This window comes from Erinaceus europaeus, chromosome 20 (genome assembly GCF_950295315.1).
Source record: "Erinaceus europaeus chromosome 20, mEriEur2.1, whole genome shotgun sequence".
Classification (NCBI taxonomy): domain Eukaryota; kingdom Metazoa; phylum Chordata; class Mammalia; order Eulipotyphla; family Erinaceidae; genus Erinaceus; species Erinaceus europaeus.
Window position 1 is genome coordinate 10,365,888 of NC_080181.1, and position 27,242 is coordinate 10,393,129.

General features: G+C 40.4%; 2 protein-coding genes across 2 annotated transcripts; both read left to right on the forward strand.

Moving 5' to 3' along the window:
- The first annotated feature begins 7,403 nt into the window (after positions 1-7,403).
- Positions 7,404-12,075, forward strand: LOC103118762 (olfactory receptor 8D4). The gene is made up of 2 exons (XM_007528972.2): positions 7,404-8,319; positions 12,017-12,075. Exons 1-2 carry the CDS (start codon positions 7,404-7,406, stop codon positions 12,073-12,075), a joined length of 975 nt encoding a protein of 324 aa, XP_007529034.2.
- A 13,438-nt stretch (positions 12,076-25,513) lies between these two features.
- LOC103118763 (olfactory receptor 6M1-like) lies at positions 25,514-26,968 on the forward strand. The gene has a single exon (XM_007528973.2). The coding sequence runs from the start codon at positions 25,514-25,516 to the stop codon at positions 26,459-26,461; it is 948 nt and encodes a 315-aa protein (XP_007529035.1). The 3' UTR covers positions 26,462-26,968.
- The last annotated feature ends 274 nt before the right edge of the window (positions 26,969-27,242 follow it).

Below are 27,242 nucleotides of genomic sequence, written 5' to 3' on the forward strand. Positions count from 1 at the left end.
TTGGTTGTGTTATTGTTTCAAGAGTTACTAATATCTGATATAGATGGACAAACAGAAGCAGAATACTGCTCTGATATACGTGATGATGGGGATTAACCCCAAGACCCAAGCATGCAAGTCCTGCACTCTACCCACTGAGTCACCAACCTCCCTGGCTGCTAGCTGCTATATTGCTAACCCTTATTACAGAGATTTAAAAATAGTATTTAATATTTTGTCTCTTCTATTTTACTGTGGAACTTTCAAATATTCAGAAAGGATATAAAATAATACTGTTAGCACCTTTGTAGACATAACCCACCTTTGTGAAATTTGAAACTGAAGCCCTATTTGCTCTAAGTATTTTTAAATTAAATTTTAGGTACACAGGTATTCCTTTAAAGATCTCTCTTGTCTCCTTCCCTTACTGCTTATCATAAAGCACTTTGACTCAGTCATGCTCATTTTATACTCAGATCATTTTTACTACACCTTTACGTATCTATAAAAATTACATAAATTAGCTTTCCACGTGTTTAAAGAGTATTAATTGTGGTGAGATATATATCATCCTGTGTAATTCATCTTGTTTCCTCAGGCCCACAGTTCTGTGATTGTTGAGTTTTGTTCACTCACTGAAATTATTAGCCTGCACACTGTAGTGATGCAATTTATATTCCCATTCTTCTCCCTCCATCAGACAGAGTCCCCAGGCTCCTTCTACCGCACCTACTTCACCTCACAATTATACAGATGCACCTCAGGAGATAAGAGCCCCTTGGGAACTAGTCCTTTTTGTATTTCAGACATAAAAAATGCTTGAACAGAGAAGAGAATACAGGTACAGAATCATCTAGGCTTACATCTTGTTCACTGTGATTGTCCAACACTGAAAGATGTAAAGGTACAACCAGCCCATTCTTACTGCTTAAGAGACTAGGAGAAGTGGGGAGACGTCCACTGGAGTCTTTGGAGAGAGAAGGTGAGTTTCATGTTACAGTGCACACAGTGTATGAAAACAAAGGGCCAGGCCATAGCTCGGCCAGTCAAGCCCGCACTTTACCATGATGGAGCCCCCAGCACCACAAAGCACCAAGAGTGATACTGGTGCTATGATGTCTCTTCTTTATCTCCCTCTACTTCTCTGTCTCTGACCCTCTCCCTGTCTCTTTAGAAAATGGTCCTACCAGAGTGGTAGAATCTTGTAGGAGCAAAGCCTCAATTTACAAAAACCTCAAAAGTCAGCTCCTACTTGTCTGCAGGAGCACAAAAGGCTCATGTATTCACAGCCCACGGAGCTGTGGTCTCTGGGGAACGTGCCATGATGTCATCTGAGACTCAGGTGTGCACTGTCCACTCATAGCTCCCAGAGCCCTAGGGGTGAATTCACAGAAGCCAACCTGTCCAATCTGTGAGTCTGTAAAACCACCAGCCCCTATAGGAAGAATTCTAATACTTTAAATATATTTACACAGTATTACAATACATAAAATGTGTTGGACACTATTCTTTGCTGTACTTTTTTTTTTCATTTTTTAAATATTTATTTTATTTATTCCCTTTTGTTGCCCTTGTTGTTTTATTGTTGTAGTTGTTATTGTTGTTGATGTCGTTGTTGGATAGGACAGAGAGAAATTAAGAGAGGAGGGGAAGACAGAGAGGGGGAGAGAAAGACACCTGCAGACCTGCTTGTGAAGCGACTCCCCTGCAGGTGGGGAGCCAGGGCTTGAACCGGGATCCTGACGCCGGTCCTTGCGCTTTGCACCACCTGTGCTTAACCCGCTGCGCTACAGCCCGACTCCCGCTGTACTTAATTTTTACAGCTTAAAAGATGAAGCTCAGTGACATTTTAGGATGAGGTAAAATGTCACAATAAGTTTTGAGTTAAGAGTTATAGTATTGGGGAGTCGGGGTGTAGCGCAGCAGGTTAAGCGCAGGTGGCGCAAAGCACAAGGACCGGCATAAGGATCCCGGTTCGAACCCCGGCTCCCCACCTGCAGGGGAGTCGCTTCACAGGCGGTGAAGCAGGTCTGCAGGTGTCTATCTTTCTCTCCTCCTCTCTGTCTCCCCCTCCTCTCTCCATTTCTCTCTATCCTATCCAACAACGATGACAACAACAATAATAACTACAACAATAAAACAACAAGGGCAACAAAAGGGAATAAATAAATAAAAATTTAAAACAAATTTAAAAAAATTTAAAAAAAAAGAGTTATAGTATTGAAACTTAATTCAATACTCCTCTGCTACTTCTGGGATAACAGTCTCTTTCAAACGGAAAAATAGAGATTTGCCAGATAGGGTCACTGTAGAAAAGTCATATTCCAGGCCCTTAATACTGACGCCAGAAGTCACATATGGCTTCTAAACTTAAAATTATGAGTTTTTTAATTTAAAAAGTACTCTAAGATTTCTATTTATAAAACACTAACAGTTGCAAGGATTAGTATAAAATAAGAATGTTAAACATCTCAATTGAAATGTATCACCTTTATGTGTTAAACTATTACTCCTAGAATATCAAGTTAAATATATCATTAAAATTACCTTCATCTGTTTGTTTTAATTTTTAGAAATAGTCTTATAGGACATTTTAATGGAAATGGAAAAACGCCTGTGTTTCCATTACTGACCTACACTCTACCTTTGTGAAATACTCTTAATTTATGAGTATTTTAATAATACCATGTTGTATATTGAAATGTTTTAAAACCACCTTTAATGTTGCCTGATTGCTTTTGAATTTCTTTTTTTAGATTAATTATTTACTTATTTATTCCCTCCTGTTGCCCTTGTTGTTTTATTGTTGTAGTTACTATTGTTGTTATTGATGTCGTTGTGTTGAATAGGACAGAGAGAAATGGAGAGAGGAGGGGAAGACAGAGAGGGGGAGAGAAAGACAGACACCTGCAGACCTGCTTCACCGCCTGTGAAGCGACTCCCCTGCAGGTGGGGAGCCGGGGGCTCGAACTGGGATCCTTGCTTGGGTCCTTGCGCTTTGGGCCATGTGAGCTTAACCCGCTGCGCCACCCCTGCCCGGCTCCCTGCTTTTGAATTTCCAACATTACATGGCTTATCAGGTGAGCCTATGTTTATTACTTAAGGGTGATATGGCAGTCCTTGACTGGTAGAAATTGATGTTTGATAGATGGTTAGAGTAAACACTCATTAGCACTGCACATTTTATTTTTTAGTATTTATTTATTCCCATTTGTTGCCCTTGTTGTTTTATTGTTGTAGTTATTGTTATTGATGCTGTCGTTGTAGACAGAGAGAAATGGAGAGTGGAAGGGAAACAGAGGGGAAGACAAAGATAGACATTTGTAGACCTTCACCACTTTTTAAGAGACTCCCCTGCAGGTGGGGAGCTGGGGGCTCAAACCGGGATCCTTACGCCTGTCCTTGTGCTTTGCGCCAAGCACTGTACATTTTCATATGGAGCCAGACATAGTATGCCTAACACTTCTTTCTATACACAAAAGCATAACATTGGACTATCAGGGAAAAAAATCATGATGTGTATTTCTTTTTAAAATTGTTTTATTTATTGAATAGAGACAGAAACAGAGAGAAGGGGGGTGACAGAGAGGGAGAGACACCTGCAGCCCTACTTCTCATGAAGCTTTCCTCCTGCATGTGAGGACGCAGGCTTGAATCCGGGTCCTTGTGCACCGTAATGTGAGTGCAACCATGTGCACCCCCATGCACCCCCATGATGTGTTTTCTATGCAAAAATGTGTTGACTTTTCAGACAACCAAACATACAATAAACATGAAATACATGTTTCAACTGCATATGAAACTTAATGGTATCTCTAATAACAGGTGGTAAAATACCCACAGGTGGCAAAATGCCATCATGTAAGAAGGGTCTTCTTGAGAAAATGTTTTCAAAAGTGGGCTTTATATGATCAAGTGTTGTTTTCTTGCCACAGAAACAGCAGAGACTCAGAGGAAGAAGCAAGAGTGCTCAAGATGATCTCAAGTCTAGGAGAATGTAGTCTAAAATGGTACCTGCAGCGCATTAGCATATACATGCAGTGTTGAGGTCTTGCTAGATTATGAGCTCTGATTCAAGTGAAGTGAGTTTAGACCTGAGATTACGCATTTAAACAAACTTCAAAATAATGCTATTACTGGTCTGTGGACTACAGCTGAGTAGCAAGAATCAACAGCAAAGACATATTTGGGGAATAACAAATGGGGAAAATGAGGGCCCACGCTTGACACCCAGCATCAACAAATGCCAGCGGTGGACAGTGCTCTTCTCTCTCACCCTCTCTCATTCATAAAATAAATGAGTAAATTTTTTTAAATACAAGAAAAATATGACCTGAATAAAGAGAAAAAGGGTTCAGGACACCAAACAAGGACGGACACCAAACAAAGTATGTTGGTTAGAAACACGGCCCACTACTCGATTAGGGAAAGACAGAAACAAACTAGGGGTATGGAATGTTCATGTCCAGCAGAGAAGCAACTGCAGAAGCCAGTCTTCCCACTTCCTGCACCCCTTCAAGTTATGGTCGGGAGCCAGGCAGTAAGTAGTACACTGGGTTAAGCACACCTAGTGTGAAGCGCAAGGGTCCTGGTTTGAGCCCCTGAAACCTGTGGGGGGGAGGAGGACAGGTCACTTTACAAGCAGTGAAGCAGGTCTGCAGGTGTTTATCTTTCTCTCCTCTTTTTATCTTTCCTCCCCCTCTCAATTTCTCTCTGTTCTATTCAATAATAATAATAATAATAATCCAGGAACACTGGATTCATAAGTGCAAGCACTGTGCCTCAGTGATAACCTTGGAGGGAAAAACAAATGAAAAAGAATTGTGGTCCAGGGGCCAGGAGATAGCACACCTGGTTGAGCACTCACATTACAGTGCACAAGGACCCAGGTTCAAACCTCTGGTCCCCATCTGTAGGGGGAAAGCTTCACAAGTGAAGCAGGGCTGCAAGTGTCTCTCCACCCCACCTCAATTTCTCTGTCTCTATCCAATAATAAATAAATAAAAACTTATAAAGAACTTTAAAAAATACTCCCAAACTCCCAGAGGGATAAAGAATAGGGAAACGGGGGCTGGTTGGGAGCACAGTGTGTTAAAACACAGAGTGAAGCGCAAGGACTGGCATATGGATCCCAGTTCAAGCCCTTGGCGCCCCACCTGTGGGGGGTGGGAGGGGGGTTGCTTCACAGATGGTGAAGCAAGTCTACAGATATCTAGATATCTATCTTTCTCTCCCCCTTTCAATTTTTCTCTGTCCTACCTAACAATAATAGCAGTGGCAATAATAATAGTAGCAACTACAAGGGCAACAAAATGGGAAAAATAACCACCAGGAGCAGTGGATTCTTAGTGCAGGCACCAAGCCCCAACAATAACCCTGGAGGCAAAAAAAAAAAAAAAAAAAAGAGAGAGAGAGAGAATAGGGAAGCTTCCAATGGAGTGGAGAGGACACAGAACTCTGATGGTGGAAACAATATGAAATCATACCCACTATCTTAACAATTTTGTTAATCATTATTAAATCAATAATAAAAAGTTAAAAAAAAAAAAAACCAGGGCGACCAGGCAGTGGCACACCTGGCTGAGTACACACATTATAGTATGCAAAGACCTAGGTTCAAGCCCCCAGTCCCCACCAGCAGGGAGAAAGCTTCATGAGCAGTGAAACAGAGCTGCATGTATCTATCTATCTATCTATATCTATCCACCCATCTATCCATCTTTCTATCTCCCCTCCCCTCTAAACTTCTGTATCTATCCAAAATAAAGAAAACACTGAAAGAGAAGGAAGAAAGGAGGAAAGAGGGAGAGAAAGAGAAAGTGAAGGAGAGGAAGAGAGGGAGGGAGGCAGAGAAACTAGCAAACACTGTGGAGAATCAGACACCTGATAAGAGTAGTTATTGTCTGTGACACCTGGGATAGACAGAAATCACACATGAAAACAGATAAGAAGTGAGAAAGAAAAAAATAAGTGGGTGGATCATCATAGACATGCCTTTGACATTTCTATGCAGTTTCTATTACTAATTGGCATGGGAAAGGGAGACTCCACATGTTTTCAGGATAGGGCAAGTGACTATAAAACTCCCCTATATCTCTTCTCCAGAAGGGGAGAAAAACAGATATAAAATTTTTATGTTCCATAGAATTTGGAAACCTTGTGAGAGGACAGGTATTTATTGTTATAAACCTCTTTGTTTTGAAACTGGTATGTGAAATCAGGGGAATCAGATGTTCAAAGGCAGTGTGCCTTGTTCTGATATAGCAATAACACACTGGAAGCAGGAGGACATGAGAGCTTTTCAAAAATCCAAAGAGAAAGACAGGTCCTGGGTGATGCTGACTGAGAAAGTGGCAAGCCTGATGACTGAGCAGGGTTCTGTTCATATTTCTGGGTAAGTGTGAAGACCTAAAAGAAGTCCACCACTAAAGTAAAAATGATATCCTTAACTGACCTCAACAATGGAAATCTCAGAAAGTTCTTGTGGCAAGAATAACCTCCCCCCAGTAAATGTATCACTAGCGATAGAGAGATTCTTTATGTGCTTCTTAACTAATTTGCTCTAGACAACCTCCCCCACAGTCTTTAGCATTAGTTGATGACTAGCTCTGGAATTAAAGGTGTTAGGTGGTGCAGAAAGGATCTGAACACAATAAAGGAGATGCACTGGTTAATTGCTCATTACTTGAGTTCGAACCCCACAGTCCCTGCTGCGGAGGCAGGCTTCAGGAGCAGCGAAACAGTCTCCCTTCCTCTTAACTTCTCTCTGTATCTACCCTAAATTAACATTTAAAAAATAAAGGGGATGGGAGTCGGACTGTAGTGCAGCGGGTTAAGCGCAGGCGGCGCAAAGCACAAGGACCAGCGTAAGGTTCCCGGTTCGAGCCCTGGCTCCCCACCTGCAGGGGAGTCGCTTCACAAGTGGTGATGAAGGTCTGCAGGTGTCTGTCTTTCTCTCCCCCTGTTTTCCTCTCCTCTCTCCATTTCTCTCCATTTCTCTCTGTCCTATCCAACAACAAGGACAACAATAACTACAACAATAAAACAACAAGGGCAACAAAAGGGAATAAATAAAATTAGAAAAAAGGGGTGTGAAAGTTTATAGGTGGTTCCTAGAAACTGCAGAAGCCAACTAACTGATTTGAGTACCAACTTGGACATCAAGGGACTAAGATAACCTGGACTCAGAACTCCGCAGGAAGAAATAGCTAACTTTCACGCCTGAGGCTCTGAGGTCCCAAGTTCAATCTCCAGTTCCACCATAAGCCAGCATTGAGAAGTGTTCTAGTATTCTTCTTTGTATCTCTCTCTCTCTCTTGCTCATTAAAATAAAATAAATAAAATATTTTCTAATACTTAACAGAAATTGGAAGGGACTGAATTCTGTCTTACTTAATTCCTTCCTCTCCACAGGTTTTCAGAAAATGGGCAGGAGAAACCACTCCACTGTGACCGAGTTTCTTCTTTTAGGACTCACTGAGCAACCAGACCTTCAGCTGCCCCTCTTCTACCTCTTCTTAGGGATTTACACAGTCACTGTGGTGGGAAATCTCAGCATGATCTTATTAATAGGGCTTTCGTCTCAGCTTCACACCCCCATGTACTATCTCCTCAGCAGTTTGTCTTTTTTAGATTTCTGCTATTCTTCAGTCATAACCCCCAAAATGCTGGTAGGGTTTTTATTCCGAGATAAAGTTATCTCCTATTCTGGATGCATGACTCAGCTGTTCTTTTTCTGCATCTTTGTTATTTCTGAGTGCTACATGTTGGCAGCAATGGCCTATGACCGCTATGTTGCCATCTGTAGCCCCTTGCTCTACAATGTCACCATGTCCCCCCAGGTCTGTTCTCTGCTGGTGGCTGGTGTCTTCACTATAGGCATTACTGATGCCATGATTCATGGAGGTTGTATCCTAAGGCTGGATTTCTGTGGATCCAATGTCATCAAACACTATTTCTGTGACATTGTTCCTCTTATTCAACTCTCCTGTTCCAGCACTTCCCTTGATGAACTTTTGATCTTCATCATTGGCGGCTTTAACATGGTCACCACAAGCCTCACCATCATTGTCTCCTATGGCTTCATCATCTCCAGCATCCTCCGCATCAGCTCCAAGGAGGGCAGGGCCAAAGCCTTCAGCACCTGCAGCTCCCACCTGACAGCAGTTCTGATATTCTATGGGTCTCTCATGTCCATGTATCTCAGACCTGCTGCCAGCAGTTCTGGAGCCCAGGACAAAGCAACCTCAGTATTTTATACCACTGTGATTCCCATGCTGAATCCTCTGATTTATAGTCTGAGGAACAAGGAAGTGAAAAATGCAGTGCTAAAACTCTTAAAAATATATATATCTTCAAACTGAAAAAGTACTTTACTGGAACCTATTTATAGCATATAATCATGTTTGTATGCATCTGCTTACATGCTGATGGGTGAGATACATAATTATGAATATGAATGTGAAATTCTATATATTTAGATTATCAACAGATTTATACATTATAAAATTAATAAAATGAACAGGTGTAAAAAACATAAACAATATTTAAATTTTATTACTACTGTTGAGATTGAGTAGAAAATACTACCTTTTCTTAATCTAGGGATAAAAGGAGACAAAATGATAAAGTATAGTGTAGTCGTAAGAGAGAAAACCACACCCAATTATCTTGGTGATTCAATCATCTCTCTCCAAGATAGATTTCTTGTAAGGAAATTTCACAGGAAACACTGAACAATATATCAGAAATTGTACGCAGGTGGCTAGACAGTGGCACACCTGGCAGAATGCGCACATTACAAGGGCCTGGGTCTAAGCCCCAATATACTACCCAGAGCCATCTACAAACTGAATGCTATCCCCATCAAGATCCCAACCACATTTTTAGGAGAATAGAACAAATGCTACAAATGTTTATCTAGAACCAGAAAAGACCTAGAAATGCCAAAACAATCTTGAGAAGAAAGAACAGAACTGGAGGCATCAAACCCCCAGATCTCAAATTGTATTATAGGGCTATTGTCATCAAAACTGTTTGGTACTGGAACATGAACAGACACACTGACCAGTGGAATAGAAATGAGAGCCCAGAAATAAGCCCCCACACCTATGGACATCTAATCTTTGACAAAAGGGCACAGACTATTAAATGGGAAAAGCAGAGTCTCTTCAACAAATGGAAAAAATGGGTCGAAACATGCAGAAGAATGAAACTGAACCACTATATTTCACCACATACAAATGTAAATTCCAAGTGGATCAAGGACTTGGATGTTAGACCACAAACTATCAGATACTTAGAGGAAAATATTGGCAGAACTCTTTTCCGCATAAATTTTAAAGACATCTTCAATGAAACAAATCCAATTACAAAGAAGACTAAGATAAGCATAAACCTATGGGACTACATCATATTAAAAAGCTTCTGCACAGCAAAAGAAACCACTACCCAAACTAAGAGACCCCTCACAGAATGGGAGAAGATCTTTACATGCCATACATCAGACAAGAGGCTAACAACCAAAATAAATAAAGAGTTTGCCTAACTCAACAACAAGACAACAAATAACCCCATCCAAAAATGGGGAGAGGACATGGACAGAATATTCACCACAGAAAAGATCCAAAAGGCCGAGAAACACATGAAAAAATGCTCCAACTCTTTGATTGTCATAGAAATGCAAATAAAGACCACAAAGAGATATCACTTCACTCCTGTGAGAATATCATACATCAGAAAAAAGTAACAGCAGCAAATATTGGAGAGGTTGTGAGGCCAAAGGAATCCTACACTGCTGGTGGGAATGTAAATTGGTCCAACCTCTGTGGAGAACAGTCTGGAGAACTCTCAGAAGGCTAGAAATGGACCTACTCTATGATCCTGCAATTCCTCTCCTGGGGATAGATCCTAAGGAACCCAACACATCCATCCAAACAGATCTGTGTACACATATGTTCTTAGCAGCACAATCTGTAATAGCCAAAACCTGGAAGCAACCCAGGTGTCCAACAACAGATGAGTGGCTGAGCAAGTTGTGGTCTGTATACACAATGGAATATTACTCAGCTATAAAAAATGGTGACTTCACCGTTTTCAGCCGATCTTGGATGGACCTTGAAAAATTCCTGTTAAGTGAAATAAGTCAGAAACAGAAGGATGAATATGGGATGATCTCACTCTCAGGCAGAAGTTGAAAAACAAGATCAGAAAAGAAAACACAAGTAGAACCTGAAATGGAATTGGCATATTGCACCAAAGTAAAAGACTCTGGGGTGGATGGGTGGGGAGAATACAGGTCCAAGAAGGATGACAGAGGACCTAGTGGGGGTTGTATTGTTATATGGAAAACTGGGAAATGTTATGCATGTACAAACTATTGTATTTACTGTCGAATGTAAAACATTAATTCCCCAATAAAGAATTTTTTTATTTCATATGTTAATCAGGGGAACAAAGCTGGTTCTATTGCTATAAAAACAGTTGCGTGCTCCTCAAAAAAGCTACACAGAATTAACATATGACCCAGCAATCTTACACTTCTGGGCACTCAACCAACAGTGGGCCACTAATAGCCAAATGGTGGGAACAACCAAATGTGCATCACAGCGAGTGTGGCATATAGAGTAATGCACTGCACAGCTCTGCACCGACTGTCCCAAATTCCCGTGACTGGTGGCGTTGGAGCTATTGTTATCCCACAGTGCTCTACCCAAGCAGCACTTTCTTACCTCTTACGTTTGTCTCATCTTTTGATGGTGTCACTTCCCCATGTATTTGATTGAGTCTTGTGGTGTTTTCTTTGTCATGTCTCCAAATATCCAAAATCCACTGCCACCATTGCCAGTAAGAGATTATGTCATGTGACTGACCTGGAAAACAATTAAAGTGATTAAGGCTCTGAAAGTTAAGAAATCAGTGACTTTGATCCTGAGGAACAAGAACAAAGTGTCAGAAGTTGCCAAAGGATCTGCCTCACTGAAAGGACTGAGATTAACAAAACTTCAAAAATGGACTATCTTGGAAGTGGACAAACCTTCAATGATATGGACTGAAAACCCACGCAGAAATATTTACCTGTGAGCATCATGAAAATCATGGTCAATGGAAAAAAGTATATCTGAGGTGTTGAAGAAAAAAGGTCATACTATATGCTGAGTTTACTGCTGGTTCTGGGTGCTCTAAATGATTCAAGAATTTTTATTTCATTACAAAATATGAAAGTATCAACTCTGAATACTGATAGAAGGAAACTGAAAAATGCTGGAACCCCCTAAATAAACTAACTGATTGTGGAAAAAAATTACTAGCCTGAGTATGTCTTCAATATGAATGAAAACTTACAATTCTGAATATAGATGGCCAAAAGGATTTTCACCCATAAGGAGATAAAAATCAAGGCCAGGCTTTTAAGACTTTCAATGGCAGGGGCCAGGCAGTAGCGCACCTGGTTAAACACACTCATTAAAGTATGAAAGGACCCAGATTCAAGCCCCTGTTCCCCACCTACAGGGGGAAAGCTTCATAAGTGGTAAAGCAGGGCTGCTGGTGTCTCTCTCTGTCTCCTTACTCCTCTGTTAATTTCTGCCTACAAATAAACAAAATATTGAATAATAGCAGCAATAATATTAAAGTGTGTCAAAACACACATATACACACACACCAGTGCAGATACTCTCAATGATAACTTCACAATAATGAAATCTTATGAAACATTTCTCAGAACATGTACTTAAGAGTGACCTATGGCTGTATATACAGTGGAATATTCTTCAGCCGTAAGACACTGATACCACAACATAGATAAATCGTGAGAATTATATGCTAAATAAAAAGTCTATAGGAAACTCGGACTTAGGTAAGATAAACTGTCCAAAGGCCACCAACACCTAGTACATAATAGAAATCATCTTAATTTATCTTCAGATTGGTAGGCACAAATACATGTGTTCACATCATTTCTACTTTTCCTTTTCTCATTCTCCTATCTAATGTTTCCCTGAACATCTGGCCATGCTTATACTTAACCATTAAACTGTTAGTGTCCAAAAGAGAAATGTACATCTTGTCAGTTTCATTATAGGTAACTATGAATGACCCAAAGAATTTTAAAATCTGGAATACATGACAGTACCCTGACTTCCCTGAGGAGGCAGCTTCACTAATGTGTTCTGGAACCTCACCTCCCCAGAGCCCTGTCCCACTAGGGAAATATAGAAGCCGGCTGGGGGTGTGGATCCACCTGCCAATGTCCATGTCCAGCAGAGAAGCAATTACAGAAGCCAGACCTTCCACCTTCTGCACCCCAAAAAGAATTTTGGTCCATACTCCCAGAGGAAGTATGGAGGCGATGGGATACAGAACTCTGGTGGTGAGAATTATATGGAAATGTACCCCTCTTATCCTACATTCTTGCTAATAATTATTAAATCACCAATAAAAATGTTTTTTAATCTGGAATACATGTGGGATTATGTATACAAGTACAATTGCTTTCCCGTATGAATACACCCTGGAAAGTAGGAACTAGGATGCTGTAGCATTCGTGATTATAAGCATTATTTGTAAATAACTGAATGTAACCCCATCTGTAACAATTAAAACTTCTTCTAAATACCATGTGCTCTGGAGACTACACAGGAAAATGGGATAAACAAACATCTAAATTAGTGCCAGGATAACTTATCAACTTTATTAGGTTTCTACTTCCATGATTCCAACAAGAATTTCAAGAATCAGGAAGGTGTCTGAGCCTCTGTCTCCCAGAGCTGAGATTTTAAAGGCAAGTCTTTAATTCAGTTGAGATTTAAGAAATTAGAAAATAACAACCCAACAACAAGAGCAACAAAAGGGGAAAAAAATAGCTTCCAGGAGCAGTGGATTTGTAGTGCAGGCACCGAGCCCCAGCAATAAGCCTGGAGGCAGGAAAAAAAATAATGAAAATAGCAGTCCCCTCTATAGGACTTTGCCCTCAATGTGGAACAATAGTGGTTGAGACTGCCCCACTCTCCAAAGGGAAGCTGGGTCGACATACTCTGCCACTCTAGGAAGATGGGTCCTGAAATGAGTGCAGCCTAGAATGTTCCTAGCTGTGACCACGGAGTGTGAGCTCACACTTGACAGGTATACAGAGGTGCTAAGTATGAATAGTCATGGACCGTAAGTCAGATCAGTGAGGTTTATAGTTAACAGTATTTACATGTTTTCCCCATATTTGGGAGCTACTCTCTGCTCTGATCCAGATTTCTAGTCCTATTCCCAACTCTGACACCATCTTCCCAAACAATACTCTTAGTGCATCTGCATGTTAGCTGTGGGGCTCAGGCAAAAATTAGTAAAGTCATGGGCCCCTCAAAATATACCTAAAACAAATTTCCTAGCTTCTTCCAACATAAAGACCCCAAATTTCATGTTATATTCTTACCGTTAAGTTAGTGATTATTAAACAATTTGTTCTGCTTTATATCTTAATGCTCTTCAGCCACCAAATTGCAGATGCTACCGTGAGGCCAACCTGACTTCCCTGGGCAGATGACCTCACCAATGTACACTGGAACTCCACCTCCACAGAGCGCTGCCCTCTAGAAAAAGCTAGAAACAGGCTGGGGGGGTATGGACTGACTTGTCAATGCCTATGCCCACTGGGGAAGAAATTATAGAAGCCAGACATTCCACTCTCTGCTCCCCATAAAGATCTTTGATCCATACTCCCAGGGGAATAAAGAATAGGGAAACTTCTATGGGCGTGAAGGGATATAAAATTCTGTTGGTGGGAATAATTGAATTGTATAGAACTGTATCCATCTCATCCCACAATCTTGTCAATCATTATTATATCACTAATAAAATATATGAAAAAAAATAACGGCCACCACTATCTGAAACAGGGGTAGTCTGATTCCTACCCAAGAGACATGTATTCAGGATAATGCTACATCATGTTCTCTGTAGCTGAAGTAGAGATTCCTGAAGGGAAAGGTGCAAAAGGACAAATGAAACCAGAACATCTGTACAGGAGTGGAAGGGTGCCCTCTGTTGGTCTCATTGATGGTTATGATGGGCAGACAGTATCTCTACAGTGACTATGTGCAGTGTTTACCTGTGCTACAGGCAGATGTCTTATATAACTACTTTTGGGGGATTAATGACTTACAGTACAGTTGTTAACATCCCACAATAGGTATGTAGGAGTCTGCAAGACAATCACTCTCCCACCCCAGGTTCTTTGCCCCCAATCATGCACCAGGACCCCAATGCCCTTCATCTCACCCCTTGCCTTCCTTCCCCAGAGTCCTTTGCATTAGTGCAATACACTGTGTTCAACCCAAGTTTCACCTTCTGTTTTCCCTTACTGTTCTTGCTTCTGAAGTTCCACCTATGAATTAAAGCCATTTGGTATTGTTCTTTTTTTAAAATTTTATTATTTATAAAAAGGAAACATTGACTAAACCATAGGATAAGAGGGGTACAACTCCACACAATTCCCACCACCATAACTCCCTATCCCATCCCCTCCCCTGATAGCTTTCCTATTCTTTAACCCTCTGGGAGTATGAACCCAAAGTCATTGTGGGATGCACAAGGTGGAAGGTCTGGCTTCTGTAATGCTTCCTCGCTGAACATGGGTGTTGACAGGTCGATTCATACTCCCAGCCTGTCTTTCTCTTTCCCTAGTGGGGAATGGCTCTGGGGAAACGGAGCTCCAGGACACATTGGTGGGGTTGTCTGTCCAAGGAAGTCTGGTCGGCATCGTGCTAGCATCTGGAACCTGGTGGTTGAAAAGAGAGTTAACATACGAAGCCAAACAAATTATTGACCAGTCATGGACCTAAGGGCTGGAATAGTGCAGATGAAGAGTTGGGGGGGTCCTCCATTTTGTAGATAGCTAGTAGGCATATTTTCGTTAAATTCCAAAGGACCTGTGGCTATACTAGGTTTTTTTTTTGTTTTTTCTTTCTTTTTTAATTTATTTTTTAAAATTTCTTTATTGGGGAATTAATGTTTTACGTGTTGTTGTTTTTTTTCCCTGAGCCTGAAATCTGATATGCAGGTGGATCCAAGTTATTGTCTGGGGAGATGATGTCATGGCTGCATAAAGGACCAGAAAGCTGGATCAGGAAGAGAGTAGCTCCCTAATATGGGAAAGGGGTATAAATATTGTTTACTGTAAACCCCATTGTTTTGATGTGATCTGGGGCCCAGATTCAGCTTAGGATCCTATGTGACCTCTGCATCCCTGTAGATCTGAGCTCACATTCTGTAGTCATGAGTAGGAACACTCCAAGTTGCCCCAATATCAACCCATCTTCCTCAGGTGTAGCATAGAGTATTGCCCATCCTCCCTTCGGAGGATAGAACATTCTCTACCATTGTTGATCCAAGTGGTATTGTTCCTTTTCTTTCTGGCACATCTCAACATGATACCTTCAATTTTTTTTCAAGATAAGACAAATGAAATGACTTCATAATTTTTTACGTGTGTGTGTGTGTGTCTTTGGACATCTGGGTTGCTTCCATATTTAGGGTATTGTAATTGTGCTGCTATGGACTATTTCACTGGCTTCTCTATCCCTTTCATCATCAGAATGTGTGTCCCATGAAGTCAGGGTCCAGGTGCTCAGGACAGGCCTCTGTGATGCACAGAACATCTTACTAAACCCTAACCCCTCAGAGAAGGAGTTGAAAGATTAGGAATGATTACTCTCTATCAAACTGTCAACAGTTATGTTAAAGAGTCAATTCACCTTTAATTCTGTAATGATAAAGTCAAAATGATGAGTGAATCACACATTCCACACTGAGAGGAATGCTTGACATAACTCTAAAGGTATCACTCAATTTGGTCAACTTTGATTTATCATCAATACAGAAATAGCAAATAGAGGGACAGGCAGTGGCACACCCAGTTGAGTGTACACAGTACTAAGTGCAAGGACCTGCACAAAGATCTGGCTCTCCACCTGCAGGGAAGAAGTTCCACAAGCAGTGAAGGTCTGCAGGTGTCTCTCTGTCTCTCTCCCCATTCCCCCTTCTCTCTCAATTTCTCTCTGTCCCATCCAATGAAACGGGAAAATGGCTGCCAGGAGCAGGAGATTTGTAGTGCTGGCACTGAGCACCAGTGGCAACCCTGAAGGTAAAATAAATAAATATATTTTTAAAAATAGCAAATAGGCCAACCATGTATTTATCTTTGCATTCAGAGGGCATTTGTTCACTTTCATGAGATAAATACTAACATCTACACAATCATTTGAAGCTAGTTACAAATCATTTGGGTAGTAACAAAATAAGTAAATAGGGCAGTAAGAAAGTGACATACACATACAATGATATGCAATGGGTGTCCTCACTCTACTGAAATTTTTGTGTTGCTATTACTTTGCTCTAGTAGGAGACTAGAATTCTTACTAGGGAGGTGAGGAAACAGAATCATGGTTCTACATAATACTTTCAGGGCCGAGGCTCCTTTCCATACATACAGAATTATAGTAGTGGCTATCTGTAATTTTGAAGGATAACTAGAATTGTGTGTCATAAGTATCTGCTTCTCTAACATGACCCTTCCCTCATAGTATTTTTTTCTGACAAGAGCTGATCACTTAGCAGATAACAAGCTTACAAGCATATAGCACAACATTATGAACTCAACTCACCATGCTGTACATTAATCAGATTGCCAGAGTTTACCTTATAACCCAAAGTTTAGGAAAAAGTAACACTGTGTTATGATGCATGTGTTGGTGACTGTACTTATCACTTCTAAATGTATGCAACTATCAAGTCGTCATAATGTGTATTTTTTCAACTGCACCTCAATAATGCTTGGGGGAATGTTGTTATTTAATATTTATGTATGTACCATAGTAATATGTATGACTGTATTTATATCCTGAGCCTTTTAAATAATTTCAGATGAACTAAAATGTATAAAGATCCCTAGAGACATGTAATTCTGAATATACTGGGCTACTGGAAAAGTCATGATGGATTTTTCTGGTTTTTGCCCCCATGGTTATTGCTGGGGCCCAGTTTCTAGCACTATGAATCCACTGCTTCTGGATGCCATTTATTTTTCCACTTTATTGGCTAGGACAGAGTGAAATTGAGAGGGGAGGGAGGGGAAATGGGGGAGAGAGAAACAGACACCTGCAGACCTGCTTCACTATTTGTGAAGCAACCCCCCTGCACGTGAGGAGCCAGGGGCTTGAACTAGGATCCTTGTGTGGGTCCTTGCACTTCATAATACATGTGCTTAACCCGGTGCGCTACTGCCCAGCACCCTTTTTTGTTTTTCTTTTCTTTCTTTTTTCCCTCCAGGGTTATTGCTGGAGCTTGGTGCCTGCACTATGAATCCACTGCTCCTGGAGGCCATTTTCCCATTTTGTTGCTATTTCCCTTGTTGTTATTGTTGCCATTGCTGTTGTTGTTGGATAGGACAAAGAGAAATGGAGAGAGGAGAGAAAGACAGAGGGGGAGAGAGATAGGCACGTGCAGACCTGCTTCACAGCTTATGAAGCAACTCCCCAGTAGGTGGGGAGCCGGGGTCTCCAACTGGGATCCTTGAGCTGGTTCTTGCGATTTGCTCCATGTGCGCTTAACCCGCTGTGCTTCCACCCGACCCCCTCTATGTTTTTCTAGAAAATATGTATCCTCCAACGCAACGATTGCCACCTCAACATGCTTCACCTCAGACTGTGTCCAGACACTTCACATGTGGAATGACAACCCTTCAGCTTCATCACTCGGGTGAGACCTTTCCTTTTATAGTACACTCTAATTTCATCTCAGGTGGTTCACTTTCTAACAAAGTCCCATAACCTAGATATACACCAGTTTCTGTGAGAGAGAGCTTATGTTCACACGTATCCATAAACTACTGCAAAATATATACCTGAAAGCAGAAGTACACTAGAGTTTGCAGTGAGTACCTCCCTAACACTTCCTCTCCACTATTCCAAGCTTGGGATCCATGATTGCTCAACAAATTGTTTGGCTTCGTATGTTAACTCTCTTTTCAATCACCAGGTTCCAGATGCCACCAGGGTGCTGGCCAGGCTTCCCTGGATTGAAGACCCCACCAATGTGTCCTGGAGCTCAGCTTCCCCAGAGACACACCCTACTAGGGAAAGAGAGAGGCAGACTGGGAGTATGGACCAACCAGTCAACGCCCATGTTCAGCGGGGAAGCAATTACAGAAGCCAGACCTTCTACCTTCTGCAACCCACAATGACCCTGGGTCCATGTTCCCAGAGGGCTAGAGAATGGGAAAGCCATCAGGGGAGGGGGTGGGTTATGGAGATTGGGTGGTGGGAATTGTGTGGAGTTGTACCCCTCCTACCTTATGGTTTTGTTCATTAATCCTTTCTTAAATAAAAAATTTAAAAAAAAAAAGAAAATATGTATCCTGAGTTTTCTGACAGCCCAATATGTATCTGAATTTGCATATATTCTGATTATTAAATATATTTACACATAATATTAATAAACTATAAAACAACAGGTTTGGAAATAGAAAGTACCAAATATTTAAATTTGAATTTGGATGGTGGCACAGCCAGCAGAGCACTGGGCTTGCAGCTAGCATCACATATGCTAGAGTGATTCTCTGGTTCTTTAGCTCTCACTACAACATAATGTTTTTAACAATAATAAATTATATAATCACATAGAAAAAATATCAAATTACTTTGGAGAGATGGAATTCTTTATCTTATTCAAAAAGATAAAGGGAGTCGGGTGGTAGCGCAAGGGTTAAGCACATGTGGCGCAAAGCCCAAGGACCGGTGGAAGGATCCCGGTTCGAGACCCCGGCTCCCCACCTGCAGGGGAGTCGCTTCACAGACGGTGAAGCAGGTCTGCAGGTGTCTGTCTTTCTCTCCCCCTCTCTGTCTTCCCCTCCTCTCTCCATTTCTCTCTGTCCTATCCAACAACAACAACATCAATAACAACTACAACAATAAAAGAAGGGCAACAAAAGGAAAGAAAGAAAGAAAAAAAGAAAAAATCCAAAAAAAGTAAAAAAAAATTATTTAAAAAAATTAAAAATATCAAAGTACTTTGGAAAGATGGAATTCTTTATCTTATTCAAAAACATATTTCTCTTATGGAAATGTGTAAGAAATAGAGACAAATGTGATAGAAATTGTGACAATAACTTTATAATAAATATGGAACAATGTCTCCTAGTTTCTTTTAAAGGACTTATTAAGGGCCAATGTTATATCAAAGATGAATTCAACAAAGAAACTCCAGCAAAGGGCTAGGCTAATAAGGCCCTAGTACTTGGGACTGTGGCAATAAAAAATAAAAGAGTATCTAGAGAAGGAAAGGACACTGACACAGTCTCATCTAATTACTCTGGTTTTTTTTTCTTATATAATCAATATGTATGCTGCATTCAGTAGCCTCTTCTCTCACCTTCTTTGTTAGTATTTTCCCTCTAGAATATTAACTACATTCACTCACTTTCCTTCTTATGCAACGTTTTGAATTAAAAAGAAAAAAAATGTGATTTTCAAGAATAAACTGTAGCACAATCAACCAAGAAAACAAACCACACTGGAATCAGCATGTTGATTCATTCATTCACTCAGACTGCTTATCAGGAATGCTGTGTCAAGTGCTATTCTAAATAATAGAATTTTACACTGAAAGACAGACTAGGTTTCTAATTACTTTTAATGATTGGGAAGGTGGCAGGTATTACAGAAGTAATGAATTAAGAATGACTAATTATAGGTATAGAGCAATGCTTTGAAAAAAGTGTACAGAGCTGTCAATAGGTTAATGGTAACTCCCAGTAAGAGCTCTTTGAAGAGACATTTAAACAAAACTAAAGAGAAAAAAACACTCAAGTGAAATCAGAAGGCAGAAGCAGATATTAAGTCTAGAATGAAATAAACCTCACCTCACCATATGCAAGACAGAGGAGTCAGAACAGATGAAGGCTAGTGATAGCAGAGCCAAGGAGCTAGGTCCAACTGCACCGGGGGAAAGCTTCCAGTGCCGTGTTGTCTTTCCCTCTCCCTACAAAAAGTAAAAAAAATAAAAAGTGAGGGCCAATTCCAGATCATATTAGTAGTTGGAATTTTATTATCAGTACAAAGAGAAGCTACTGGTATGTTTTAAAAAGTAGAAGGAGTCAAGCGGTAGCACAGTGGGTTAAGCGTAGGTGGCACTAAGTGCAAGGACCAGCATAAGGATCCTAGTTTGAGCTCCCGGCTCCCCACCTTCAGGGGAGTCGCTTCACAAGTGATGAAGCAGGTCTGCAGTTGTCTATCTTTCTCTCCCCCCCTCTGTCTTCCCCTCCCCTCTCTCCATTTCTCTCTGTCCTATCCAACAACGACAACAACAATAATAACTACAACAATAAAACAACAAGGGCAACAAAAAGGAAATAAATAAATAAAATAAATATTAAAAAAAATTTTTTAAAAGTCTTGTAGTTACTGAATTTAAGAAAATGCAGGGTTGGTGAAGTAGCTCACTTGGAAAAAGTGCTACTTTGTCATATGTGCCACCCAGGTTTGAGACTGGCCCCCCAATGCACTGAAGGAAGAAGCTTCAGTGCAATGACTTCTTTCACACACTCTCTGCCTCTATCTAAAATAATAATAATAATAACAATACATACATACAAGAAAACACATAGGGGTGGGTGTGTGTGTGTGTGTGTGTGTGTGTGTGTGTGTCTATGTTTGGGAGGGTTGACAAGGGAAAATGAATTGACTATGAGGCAGTAATCTGTGATCACAGACATTTTCTTTCCTGGCAAAGGCATTTCATAAGGGAGATAAAACCCAAAGAAATATGAACATCTATATAAACAGACCACTGTCTTCTCTCAAAAGCTCTCAATATTAGTATCTTCTAACAACCCCTGCACAAATTCTATGTAAGTTACTTTAATTTCTTTGAGTAAACAGCTGAAACAGGTCACCAAATGGTTATTAACTGAATAAAACAAAACACCTAGGATAATTCCCTAGAGCCCTGAATATCCCTGTTTGCCACTGCCAGCTAAACTTTATAATTCTGATTGGTTTTCAAGATTAAACTTCTGTGATTAAAATCACAGTCCCAAAAGTCACTCTCAAATCCTTACAAGCAAGCAAAAGCTTCAAATATCACTGTTGACTAGCGGCATACTTTCATACAGAACAGCACATCTGAGAGACGGTAAAAAAGAGGTAGATGTGGCTTGTTTTCTTTTAAAAGATTTGAATTTTTCAATATTAATACATGAAAATAATTGGTATGCAGACTCTAAATCCATGTATTTGGAATTATTATTATTATTCTGTTGCAGACCTATGTAAAAATATAGTAGACTTTCCATAGTAAGTCTCAATATTTAGGAAGAAAAGCAAAACATTTTTAAAACTGAGGGAAGGATATTGACATTTAGTTCTTGGTATAACTTCTTAAGCCTGCATGTTTCTTCCAACTTTGCGATTTTTGTGTGTGTGTGAAATCTAATATGCTCCAGCTACTCAGTTTCTCAAAACTATGTGATTAGCACTTCCAAATGTGGAGTATGTAAGTGAGGCAGCATTTCTGCATTAGCTGAACAAGACAGTTAAATATGGATCAGCTTTCTATGTCTTATCACTCACTCACAAAGGCTAGAACCGGTGTCTCTCTAATTTTACCTTCGTTTACAAATTAAGAGTTTTCACTGTGCCTATCTATAAAAAAGGAAGAAGGAGGAGGAGGGGGGAAGAAAACTTGGAATTAGACAGAGCTGAAACTGAATCTGGCTCTGCCACTCACTGGCTACATGACTTTAGGTAAGTCATTTAACCTCAGTCAACTGCAGTTTTCAACACGGAAAATGTGAATCAGAGCAACCCTACTTCAAAGGGTTGTTGAGTGTGTGCATTTAAGACAACAGAACTAAAGACTGATTAAGATAGCTAGTGACAAACTTCAAGAAGAATGACAAGTTCTGAATTATGGGGATGGTTTCACATAAATGTATGAAACTGGTGACTCAAAGCTAACAGAGGAAGGAAACAAAGCTTATAAATAGAAGCAAGAAAAGCTGGCATCTAAGAAGCTGATGATACATATTCCTTTCTAATATCATTCACTTTTTAATCTATTTTTGTCCAGGGGATTAATAGTTTACAGTAAATACAGAGATTTCTGTAAAACATTCTCACTCCAGCCCCGCTTAAGTCCTCCCTTCACCATCATGAACCAGACCTATAAAGTGCCGACCCCCCCTTTGCTTTGGTGCAATACACACACCCAGCCCAAGTTCTGCTCTGTGTTTCCCCTGTCTGTTCTTGTTTCTCAACTTCTGTCCAGGATTGAGACCACCCCATATTCATCCTTGTGACTGGCATAATATAATAATAATAATAATAATAATAGCCTCAGGAGGGAGTCGTGTGGTAGCGCAGTGGGTTAAGTGCACCTGATGCAAAGTGCAAGGACCAACTTAAGGATTGTGGTTTGAGGCCCCGGCTCCCCACCTGCAGGGGATTCCCTTCACAGGCAGTGAAGCAGGTCTGCAGGTGTCTGTCTTTCTCTCCCCCTCTCTATCTTCCCCTCTTCTCTCCATTTCTCTTTGTCCTATCCAACAACAAGGACATCAATAACAACAGATAATAACTAAAACAATAAAAAAAACAAGGGCAACAAAAAGGGAATAATTTTTTTTTTAATTTTAAAAAATAGGCCATAGGAGCAGTGGATTCGTAATGCAGGCACTGAGCCCCAGTGATAACCCTGGAGGAAAGAAAAAATTTAAAAAGGTAAACCTCATATACTTACAATTCACTAAGAATAACGAAAGCTAGAATTTAAAAGTGATTCATTACTAAGAGGCATACAACTGAATTATTTTCATACTTACGCCAGTTTAACACCAATTATCCATTCTGTCTACAGCCCAACCAGGGCACATTTTATCTAGCTACAAGAAGCACTGAGACAAAGAGAAATGGTGAAAACACTCTGAAAGAAGTATACTTTAGTATATCGATCAACAAGTCATATAAAAATAGGATACTTATTTTATTAATCATCTATATAAACAACTATTTATAGAGCTTGTTATACCAAGAGACTTTATAATTTAAAATGCTGTAAAATAAGGGTTTTTTGTATGTTTGTTTTGCTTTTAAATCTTTGCTTGCTAAAGAATGAAAGAAAAAAACTCAGATTTGAGCCCAGCCCGCACTGGAAGCTTTGGTACTGTGGTGTGTGTCTCTCTCACCCTCTCTGAAAGTTAGCCTGGAGCACTGAAGCTCTGATGATGACAAAAAGAAAAAAAAATCCCTGACCAAAAAATAAAGGGAAATTTAGGTAGATACATTGATGGTTACAGAAACAGACTCTCAAGCATGTCTCCCCGGTCCCGGATTCAGTCCCCAACACCATAAGCCAGAGTTGAGCAGTGCACTGGTGAAGAAGAAGATGAAGAAGACGAAGAAGAAGAAGGAGAAGTAGGAGAAGAAGGAGAAGAAGATGGAGGAGAAGAAGGAGGAAGGGGAGGAGGAGGAGGAGGAGGAAGAAGAGGAGAAGGAGAAGAAGAAGAAGAAAGATGAAACTTTAATCTCATTTGTCAAAACAGACTTATTGACAAAAGAACAAGACAAAAATCAATGGAATTATTTTTCCAAGAAATAGCACAAGATATATAAATACTTAAGATGTTGAGTCCAGCTCCCATAGCATACGGAAGCTTTGGTGCTCTGATGTCTGTCTCTGTCTGTCTGTCTCTCTCACGACACTCAAAGCAGTGGAGCATTAAGCAACCAAAAGTCAATAAATTAAATAATATTAGGATTCCAAGAAGCATTTGAACATGTCAGGAAGGAAGGAAGGAAGGGAGGGAGGGAGGGGGAAGAGAGTGAGGGGGGAGGAGGAAAAAAGAAGGGAAGGGGAGAAGAATAAAGAATTCTAGTTTCACTTAGAGGGGTAGTTTTCTTTTTAAATTACTAATAAAAAATTAATTTTTTAAAAGAATACAAGTTTCTAATTAAGACATGAATTCATATAGAAATAAACAATGGTTTTGAAATAAACATTAATGAACAATGACCAAATTAATGACCTGAAATTGCAGTTGTCTGCACAACTAAGTAGGTAATATTGACTGCGACTAATAACTAATAACCTGTGCATTTCTGGTTTTAATATTTTCTTTATTTATTTTAGTGAGAGAGGGAGAGACAGACATACAGCTCTGGCTTATAAAGCTCTGGACTCCTAACACTTCCTCTCCACTATTCCAAGCTTGGGATCCATGATTGCTCAACAAATTGTTTGGCTTTGTATGTTAACTCTCTTTTCAATCATCAGGTTCCAGATGCCACCAGGATGCTGGCCAGGCTTCCCTGGATTGAAGACCCCACCAATGTGTCCTGGAGCTCAGCTTCCCCAGAGACACATCTTACTAGGGAAAGAGAGAGGCAGACTGGGAGTATGGACCGACCAGTCAACGCCCATGTTCAGCGGGGAAGCAATTACAGAAGCCAGACCTTCCACCTTCTGCAACCCACAATGACCCTGGGTCCATGCTCCCAGAGGGATAGAGAATGGGAAAGCTATCATGGGAGGGGGTGGGTTATGGAGATTGGGTGGTTGGAATTGTGTGGAGTTGTACCCCTCCTACCTTATGTTTTTGTTCATTAATCCTTTCTTAAATAAAAAATTAAAAAAAAATAAAAATAAAAAAATAAAGCTCTGGACAGAACCAAAGACCTCAGAGCCTCAGGCATGAAACTCTTCTTTGCCATTACGCATCTCCCCAGCCCAACCTATGCATTTCTGATTGTCATCCATAAACCAGTTCTAGCTTAGCTTATAAATTTAACACTACAATTAGTTTTCACAAAAGATTTTTACTAGTGTGTATGCATGTTTACTGCTTATTATCCTTTTATATTTTAAATCATCTCTATTACTTTATTCTTAATAATATTCAGAAATTACATTTTTCAATGTTACAGTTACTTTGCAATACTAGAAGTACTTTATGATACTTCTATATTGAGTCGACCAACAATGCTTTCAGAAAATGTGTCCAATGCAGTTTTTAGTGTGAGTCAGCAGTATCCATCAGGCTATGCTAGTCAATTTTAATAGAGTAATAAGATATAATTGCTGCCTAGTGACTTCTCTCAGGAACATATGATGTAAGACTAGTAGCTACGATGCCCACATTACTAAGGCTTAAAGTTAATTATCAAAATAAGAGATTTTCAACTCGCTGTATACTTAAGTTAACTTCTATGAATTCACATTTAAGCAAAGAGGTAAAAAGAGAGGAAACTAACAGAAATTAAGTTAATGTTTAAAGGAAGCAAAGAGTTTTTTTTCTCCAACCCACCAATTATATAGATAAGAACCCAAAAATAAATGAGATGATTGCATTTGCTTACAGGCACATAACAAGTCACAGACAAGATCAGATCGTCCTCTTAAAGGCTCCCTCTGTTCTATAGTTGGCAATATCATAGAAAATTGGAAGACTACCTTAAACTGTTCTAATTTTCTTTGTTTCTTCAGGTGTCAAGCAGAAATGGCCATTAGAAACCAGACTATGGTGACTGAATTCATCTTGGTCTCCTTTCCAGATGTCCAGGAGCTTCAGACACTGCTATTTGTCGTTCTCCTGCTGATTTACATGCTCACCATAACAGGAAACATTGTCATCATCTCCTTAATATGGACAGATTATCGTCTCCAAACTCCTATGTATTTCTTCCTCAGTAATTTGTCATTCTTGGACATTTTGTTTACAACTACTATTGCCCCCAAGTTGCTAGCTTGCCTCTTACAAGAGAAGAAAGCCATCTCATTTGCAGGCTGTATCACCCAAACCTATTTCTATTTCTTCCTGGGGACAGTGGAGTTCATCCTCCTGGCAGTGATGTCCTTCGACCGCTACGTGGCCATCTGCAACCCCCTGCGCTACACCACCATCATGAGCAGCAGGGTCTGCCTCCTGCTGGTGTTGGGCTGCTGGGTGGGGGCCTTCCTGTCAGTGCTGTGCCCGACTATTGTGGTGTCCAGGTTGCCATACTGCACTGAAGACATCAGCCACTTCTTCTGTGACATTGCCCCTCTGCTGCAGGCGGCCTGCATCGACACACACTTCATTGAAATGATAAACTTCCTCTTATCTTCCCTTGTTGTCCTATCATCCCTGGTGCTCACCACAGTGTCCTACACCTACATCATCTCCACCATCCTGCGCATCCCCTCCGCCCAGGGTCGCCAGAAAGCCTTCTCCACCTGCGTGTCTCACATCACCGTGGTCTCCATCGCCTACGGCAGCTCCATCTTCATGTATGTGAGGCCTAATCAGAGCTACTCACTGGACTTTGACAAGGTGACAGCTGTCCTCACTACAGTCGTGACCCCTCTTCTCAACCCCTTCATTTACAGCTTGCGGAATGAGAAGGTAAAGGAAGTCTTAGGAGAGTCGATTAGCAGGATAGTTCCACCACATTCCAAAAGAATGTGAACTAACCCATTTGAGCTATGCTTCTTCTGTATGGTGCCTGCTTCTGTGTGAAGAGTGGGCACAAGAATGTGACTTAAACTCAAGAAACCCAAGACTATGTGCAGGAGAACCTGACATCACACACCATTAACAGCAAAGTATTATAATCTTACTATGGATAACCAGAAAAAAAATCAGAACTGACACCTTTGCCCCTTGAAATTCTTTGCATGGAACAGGATGGTGGGAACACTCCAAACAGAAATCATGTAAGAGCTCCTGCCCAGCATTTATTCAGACGTTCATTTCAATAGATGTAGATCCATTTTGTTACTTTTCTAAGCATCCATTTGCTCAACTGCAAAAAGGTAGCAGGAATCTGTGTTGTATTTTTCTCACAGGGCACTTGTGGCTTCAAGATCATTTTTAAAAAAGTAACATAGTCATCACATTTAGAGATTCATAGAATGGACAGGAGGAAGCTTTCACCAGCCTTGAGATGCTTCCCCTTTGATGATCTTGACTAGATTAAGAGGCAAGATTTCTATGATATCTTGCCATTAAAGCAAAGAAACAAACTTAAAATACTGATGAATAAAAATACTGGCATGAGCTATGTCAAGAGTAAAGGTCTACCCTGTACCCTGAAGTTGTCAGGGGCATGTCCGCTATGGCTTTTAGTAGGAGCTCCAGGTTATCTTTATCTTAACCTGGTTACAGTGATTTTTCTTTCTTGTTGTTACTAACTTTCCTTGTTCTTGACAACAGATTCACCAAGTACCTATCTATTCAGTTTTGCATT